This window comes from Mus musculus, chromosome 4, assembly GCF_000001635.26.
Source record: "Mus musculus strain C57BL/6J chromosome 4, GRCm38.p6 C57BL/6J".
Taxonomy (NCBI): Eukaryota; Metazoa; Chordata; class Mammalia; order Rodentia; family Muridae; genus Mus; species Mus musculus.
In genome coordinates, this window is record NC_000070.6 from 43,830,907 (window position 1) to 43,838,497 (window position 7,591).

General features: G+C 47.2%; 1 protein-coding gene across 2 annotated transcripts; it reads right to left on the reverse strand.

The window, feature by feature from the left end:
- Positions 1-3,845: 3,845 nt before the first annotated feature.
- Olfr157 (olfactory receptor 157) lies at positions 3,846-6,737 on the reverse strand. Of its 2 annotated transcripts, XM_006537504.1 has the most exons (2): positions 6,560-6,737; positions 3,852-5,612 (listed from the first exon to the last, which is right to left on the reverse strand). In XM_006537504.1, exon 2 carries the CDS (start codon positions 5,580-5,582, stop codon positions 4,626-4,628), a length of 957 nt encoding a protein of 318 aa, XP_006537567.1. In that variant the 5' UTR covers positions 5,583-5,612; positions 6,560-6,737; the 3' UTR covers positions 3,852-4,625. The 2 variants fall into 2 exon arrangements, with proteins under 2 accessions (NP_062348.1, XP_006537567.1); NM_019475.3 differs by lacking the exon at positions 6,560-6,737 and having other exon boundaries at positions 3,846-5,611.
- Between the last annotated feature and the right edge of the window lie 854 nt (positions 6,738-7,591).

The following is a 7,591-nucleotide window of genomic DNA, read 5'->3' on the forward strand; positions in this document are numbered from 1 at the left end:
CACGCTCAATGGTCCTGGCTGGCATGGCTAGAACACATCATTTTGCATCAATCTTTCCAGAGCTCTGGCTCTTACAGTCTTACCACAGGCAGTTTCCTGGGCTTCCCTAAGCCTCGTGGATGGGAAGGGATTGTCATGGTGACACAGTGTCTCAGGGCTGAGATCTCGCAGCTGTGTAGTCTTGACCCTTCAGCTAGTTGTGAGCCCTACAGAAATCACCACCTGTTCCATGAAGAAACTGAGTTAGATTTCATTTAAATTTCTTGCTGAAGTTGTATTTGAATCACGTAAAATTATGTAAACAATGAAAATTTGGGGGACATTTACCACATTCACAATGTGGTGCAAATCCCACTTGTATCCAGATCTGTGACATTTCCATCAGCTCCAAACGCATGTCACATTGCAAGCAAACCCTTCCTCTTCCCTAGTCCCCAACAACCACCATTTATACCCTTATTTTGTCACACACACTGAGATCCCACTGGACTGAACCAAGCCTCTCAACTGAGCCAACGTAAGGGCAGTGCAGTTACACAGTGGATCTCTGTGTGCACAAGGCAAGATTTGAGCCATCGCTACAAGTGACCACACACATACATGTAAAATGAAGATGGCTTTTTCTCAAAGACATGTCAGCATTTTGAAACATCTACCGCTTTTAGCAAAGGCTATTTACCCCTTAAAGTACATGGCACAAAGGGGTGGTAACTTCCAAAATGGGTACCACTGCTTCCAAAGTCCCCTTCTGGGCTTCAGTTTGCTATGAATGGGAAGCCATCATGAGGGGAGGAAAGCCAATTACACACCTCGGCTGGGATGTGTTAATTTGGAGCCCTATGAATCCTTGGGCTTTAGTTATAAATAAGACGGAAGTAATATTTAGTCCCTTTAGCCAGCCTTAGAGAAAAGGACTATTTGCAATAATGAGGCAGAGGTGGAAGGCCCAAGATGAAGTGTTAGATTTTCTGCAAGGGTGGACCTGGAGGCCACACTGTAAGATAACCAGGTACAGAAAGGTGAGCGCTACTCAATCACTTTTCCATATGGCACCTATACATGTCAAGATTATAGGATCAGTGCGTTTACTCCTGCTGCAGTGGCACACTTGTGAAAGGTCCCAAGGGAGGAGCAATGTATTTTGGCTCACAGCTCACAGGTCATCATGGAGGAGAGGCATGCATCCGGAGAGGCTAGGTCCTTGGCAGCAGGAGCAGTTCTCACGTCTTACTGACCAGGAAGCTGAGAGTTTGTACCCAGAACCAGAAGCAGCCATCACCCTTAAGTCCCCTTCCTGGGATCCACTCATGACAGTTAGGTGACATGCCCAAAGCTTCCACAACTTCAGAAACAGCGCCACCAGCTGGGGACCAAGTGGAGACACATGTTGAGACACATGACCCTTTAGGAGACCTGATATATCCAAACCATAACAGAGTATGTGACCAGAGGCGGTGGCTGAGAAATGTTGATTTAAAAATACAAGCTTTCCGTTGGAGGAGACAAATAAGTTTAGGTTCTCTAGAGCACATTACGGTGACCATAGTTAATGACAGTATATTGTATCCCTGAAAGTTGCTTAACTAGCTCCAAGGAGCCACTCTGAAATGCATAGAAACATCACGTCGACAGTGTGAGTGTGCAATAAGAACTTGTCGACTTTTAAATAGGATTTCTCCTTGTTATGTTCCTTGGGGAGAACTTAGATAAGTCATTTCTCCTAGAAGGAGGCAGAGAACACCTGGACAGGCCATGTCTACAGTAAACCAACCGCATCTCTAACCTCCCACTCTTTGGTCATATAACTTAATAAGATTACGGTTATAGCTGGGCATCATAATGTGTGCCTATAAGCCCAGCACTCAGGATGTGGAGGCAGGAAGGTAAGCAGTTCGGGCTAATCTGGGCTATGTAACAAGACTTATCTCTAATAAAATAAAATAATGACTAGGGACTGGCATGATGACTCCGTGGGTGAATAAGCCTGACAACCTGAGTCCAGCCCCACTGGGTTCCATGTGGCAGAAAGAATCAAGTCCTACGGGTTGACTCCTTGACCTCCACACATGCACCATGGCACCTATGATACAAACACACATGCACACATACTCCTGCACATGTACACACACACACAAATGCACACATACAAATACATACACACATGCGCACATATGCATCCACACAATAGATATATAAAATGTAAATAATAGCCAGGCGTGGTGGAGCACGCCTTTAATCCCTGCACTCGGGAGGCAGAGGCAGGCGGATTTCTGAGTTCGAGGCCAGCCTGGTCTACAGAGTGCATTTAGGACAGCCAAGGTTACACAGAGAAACCCTGTCTCGAAAAAAAAAAAAAGTAAATAATAAATACAGTCCTTGGTCAAAACTGGTTCAACTTTGGGTTTCCACCTTTTATAACTAGAAATTATTAACTAATTCAGCTCATCCAACAGGAGCTGGGAGATGCCATGAGGGCCAGAGAGAACACAGTAGGGATACATCCTTTCAGTCAACAGGGAATCGGCCTGCAGTGTGGATCCCAGTGAGTATCTCTCTGCTTCAGACGTGAGATACATTTTCCCTGCTGCTACAGTGTAGCAGAGAATAAGGCTTTATATCCAAGCAGAGAACAGGAGGGCAGAAAAAGGTGCTGGACCTGGTGAGGGAGCCAGAAGATCTAGCCTCAGACAGAAGCAGCTCTCAGATCAGAAGTCTAGAGGAGCAACTAGAATGTTATGACCTGCTTAGTCAAAAACCTTACAACGAGAATTTCCTCATCTGGGGCCAGAAAGCTGAGCATCAGTTAATACGGAGTAAGCATGTGGGTCCTTATAAAGGGCCGGTAATTTGTCTCTGAATGAATGAGAAAGGAAACAGGGAGGCAGGGAGGCAGCACGATGAGCTCTGATCCTGAGCTTTAGCTCTGTCGAAGCAAACAATAAGCACTGGCCTTAAAGGAAAGCTGTGCTTTGCTAAAAAAAAAAAAAAAAAAAAAAAAAAAAAAAAAAAAAAAGACCCTGGTACTGTGCAGTCCAGGCACTTGTGAGATGTAGGTTGAAGAAGCCACATGGGGAGTTTGAGGCCAGCCTGCATTAGCCTTCTCTAAAAATCAAAAGAATAAGGTTGGAATGATGGCTCGGTGCTTAAGAGCAAGTCCTGAGCTACGACCCTGGCACCAAGGCAGGAAGGCAGGTAGTTCACAGTCTCAGGGCAGCCTGTAACTCCAGCTCCGGTGGATCATCTGCTGTCTCCTGGCCTCCTCTGGTTCCCCCAGCAACTGCACTCACACACACACACACACACACAACTTTAAAAAGACCCTGGAACTAATAATTGTTTGAAGAGGAAAAGGAAGTTAGCATCCGAGGTTTTCAAGCACCATTACCCACAATGCCTCAGGAGGGATGCAAAGGCTCTCACAACAGTGTGTGGATTCAGCTTGACCAAGGCTTTACCATTTCTCTAAAGCCTGAGGCTATGAAGCCCTGTAGCCCACTGACTGGGAACCCTACAGCCCACAGACCAGTCAGGTGGCGAACCAGAGACAGCTTCTACTCTACAGGCAGTGTTTCACCCATCTGATCTCTCATGTAAGCCCAATATAACAAGGATGTTCACCACGTGTAACATATGTCCTTAAGCAAAGGGGAAGGCAAGAAAGTTAAAAGACAGTATTGAGCAAAGTCACCTGGGTGTCTTAAGGTGCTTATATGTGCTAGGAGTGGTGGCAGACTTAAGCCACTGAGAGGACAGAGGCAAGTGGTCCTCTGTGTGTATGACAGGCTAGCCAGGGTTGTATCTCAAGGCCCTGCCTTTAAAAAAAAAAAAAAAAATGAAAAGGATTTGAATCAGCCAATGCTTTCTCATGGTCAAGTATTTTCTTCAAGTAAAAGGAAGTCATACATTTTTCTCTTTGGAAGCCAGCACAAGCATTGGCTGCAAAGGGCACACACTGGTAACACACACATGGTTCACACACCTGTGCTGACGTGGTTGTTTTGTGTCAAAGGCCGGTTTCCCCTGAAGCTGACTCTTGTGGAGAGATTTGCATGCAGGATGTTTGCTGTGGCAACTGTTAAAGGGATCAGGCCCGAGCAGGGGACAACATGAACTGCCACAGAGAAGCACTTGTGGCGAAGCTTTTAGAGATAACAAAGCCTTCTCATTACCAATGATGGTGACAGGATGAGGGCTGATGTAAGAAGAGAGTGTGGCACTGGGTGAGGTGGCTCTCCTTAGTAAGGAGCAGTGCTGCAGAGAGATCCAGATGTTGGCAGTCACTGACAGGTCCAGTGGCTGGGGTGATAAGTATTTCTGGGGATCCAGACAATACACCAGGGCATCCATTCCATGGTCTTAACTGATACTTCTCCAGGTCCAGCATGCATATAAATCCAGTGGAGGATCTTGTTAAAATGAACTTTCCCAGTCAGTAGATCTGCTGGGGGTCAGGAAACTCTGTATGCCAAAAAGCTCCCGGGTGATGGGTGATGTTGACATTTCCAGTCTGTGGATCACACTAGGAATGACTCTAAGACAGCTTGTTCCTCACCTAGCATTGCCTTGCAATAAGATTCTCAAGTGAGAGCCATCAGAACATGTGGATCATGGGCTCTATCCCTCCATTAGAAGGTGAGGCATCTGTGACTTGCCAGGTTCCTCACAGCGGCCTTCACGTCCTTGTTCCTCAGGCTGTAGATGATGGGGTTCAGCATGGGGGTCAGCAGTCCATAGAAGAGGGAGATGAGCTTGTCTGCAAGGTCCTGCTTGTCTGCCCCCAGTGGGTCCTTGGACTTGGGCTTCCCGTACATGAAGAGGATGGTCCCATAAAAAATGATCACCACGGTGAGGTGGGCAGAGCAGGTGGAGAAGGCCTTCTTCCTCCCCTCAGCAGAGGGGATCCTCAAGATGGTGGAGAGTATGAAGATGTAGGAGACAAAGATGAACAGAACTGGAACCCCCAGGAAAATCACATTGGCCACCCCCATGCTGATCACATTGATGGAGATGTCAGCACAGGCTAGCTTTAAGACTGCCAGGATCTCACAGATGAAATGATTGATGACATTGTCCCCACAGAAAGGCAATTGCACCGCAAGGGAGATCTGCACCAAGGAGTTAGCACCGCCAGCCACCCAGGAGCTGACGGCCATGGGCACATAGGCAGCCTTGTTCATGACCACAGGGTATCTAAGGGGGTTGCAGATGGCCACATAACGATCAAACGCCATCATGCCCAGGAGCACACACTCTGTGGCTCCCATGGCGAAGGAGAGAAACATCTGCACGGCACAGCCCGAGAAGGAGATGGTCTTCCTGGGGGTCAGAAAACCATCAAGGACTAAGGGAACGGAGGAGGTGGTGTAGCAGATGTCCAGGAAGGAGAGGTTCCCCAGGAAGAAGTACATGGGCGTGTGCAGGTGGGAGTCGAGGATGCTCACCAGGATGAGGACCCCGTTGCCCAGCAGGATCACCAGGTACATTGACAAGATGAGCACGAAGAAGGTTTTCTCCAGTTTGGGGTGGGCGGAGAGGCCCAACAGGACAAATTCTGTTACAGTCGTCTGGTTGGATACATCCATTTCAAGCTCTGTCTTCCATTCCTAGGAATACTGAAAGCAGAAAAATACATACTCATGATCTGCCTTGTTGGAATCAACACATAATGCCTTTAAGACTAGCTTCTGAGGCAGGTAATGAGGGCGTAGACCTTTAACCCCAGCACTCAGGAGGCTGAGACCGGACTGTGAGTTTGAAGCCAGCATAGGCTACATCGTCAAGCTTGGTCCCAAAGCAAAACAGAAACTTAGCCTCTGAGGTTCAACTGTAAAACCAAATTATCTAAAAGCCAATCTGTGTGGCGGACCTGGAAAGACTAGAATTAAGTTTGATGATGTAAAGGACATCTATCCAGTCAATAACATTACTACAACTAAAGTAATGTCATGTGTTGACACGTGTTGTCTCCTGAGCTTTATAAGAAGGCAGAGCCCTGCGAGTAATGCTATGTCTCCTGTGCTTGGAGAAGTCTCCAAGCTATTACCATTACATCTCAGCAATCCTGGCTGTTCTGATTCTGATTCTTTCTCACCCACCATCTTTAATTATATTTTTCCTACATCTTTAATTATATTTTCCTACTATATGTTTGTATATATGTTTGTATATATATATCATGTGCCACAGTGGCCAGAAGACTGGGGCACATTGGATCCTCTGGAGTTGGAGTTGCAGGCAGTTGTGAGCTGCCTGATGTGGTTGCTGAGAACCAAACGCAGGTGCTCTGGGAAAGCAATTGACACTCTACACCATGGAGCCTTCTCTCCAGCTCCTGTTTTTATCTCTTAGTTGGCGTCTGGCTTCTATCAGAGTCTTGTTAGTTTGGTTTATCTGACCTTGACTATCTTTTCTGCATTTGTGAGTTTCTGGAATCCCCAACACGGAGTCCCCACCCTCATCTCCAGAGCTGTAGCCTGGAGAGGACCCCCGTGTTTCCCCGTGGCCATGCCTAACTGCATGTTGGTTGATCTGAGACGTGGCTGGAGATAGAGAAGCTTACCTGATTGCTGGAGCTTTCTCGAAATTCACCTTTCCAGCTTCAGAAGGGTGGGGCCTTGGGTCACACACTGCGTCAGAACCGGGAAGAGAAAATGTAGGAAGCGAGGCCTTTGACACTGTTCAGAGCGTTTCAGACACGTGCACAGGCGAATCCATTCTGCTTCCCAGAGCCAGCAGCTGCACCCCAGACGGTCACAACTCTGCTTCCAAGGAGCTTCTGCGCAGGAGAGCGAAAGTGCCCTGTGAGCTGGCTGCTGGGGCCGCCTGGCACTGCTTATACACACTCATTTCAAGCACGGCACATGCCTACAAACAGCATGTCTCAGGAGCAGAAAGACTACAAGTTCAAAGGCAGCTTGGTCTGCATAGAGGGTTCCAGGCCAGGCAAGGCTGGTAAGACCCTATCTCATAAAAGCTTACCGAAAAACTAACTAACTAAATTTCTAAAAAACTGATTTCAATGCGGTACATACATACAGTAGAATTTTATTCAGCCATAAAGAAATATGAAAATCTCAGGAAAATAGACGAGTGGGAAACATTATTTTAAGCTTGGTAGCCTGGGTTTAGAAAGACGAATGCTATCTGTACTTTCTCCTGTTTGAACACCAGCCTTGACGGTGACATACCCATGTCCAGCTGAGCTGGAACCTGGGGGAAAGCCAGGAAACCAGAAAGGGGCTCATGCGACTGGGGGTGGGGCATGCAGTAAGGAAAGAGGCCTGGAGATGATAGAACGCAGTGGGGAGGGCAGTGTAAGGCACAGCATGGAAGGGGAGGGCAGGGGATGGGTGGAAGACAGAGCAAACAACCAAAAGGAAACATGAACTCAACAACCCAAATGGAAATCTATTACTTCATCAGCTAATTTTAAAGCCAAATAAGAAATTAGAATAAAACTGAAAAGCTTAAAAAAGAAAAGTAAAGAAAACCCACCCGATTGCAGGAGGCGTGGTGGCCCAGACCTGTAATCCTAGTACTCAGGGGATGGAGAGGGCAGCAGGTCATGAGTTCAAGGCCAGGCCAATGGCTA

Excerpts from the sequence above, each read along its gene's own strand:
- Olfr157 (NM_019475.3), bottom strand. The coding sequence starts at position 5,582 with ATGGATGTATCCAACCAGACGACTGTAACAGAATTTGTCCTGTTGGGC.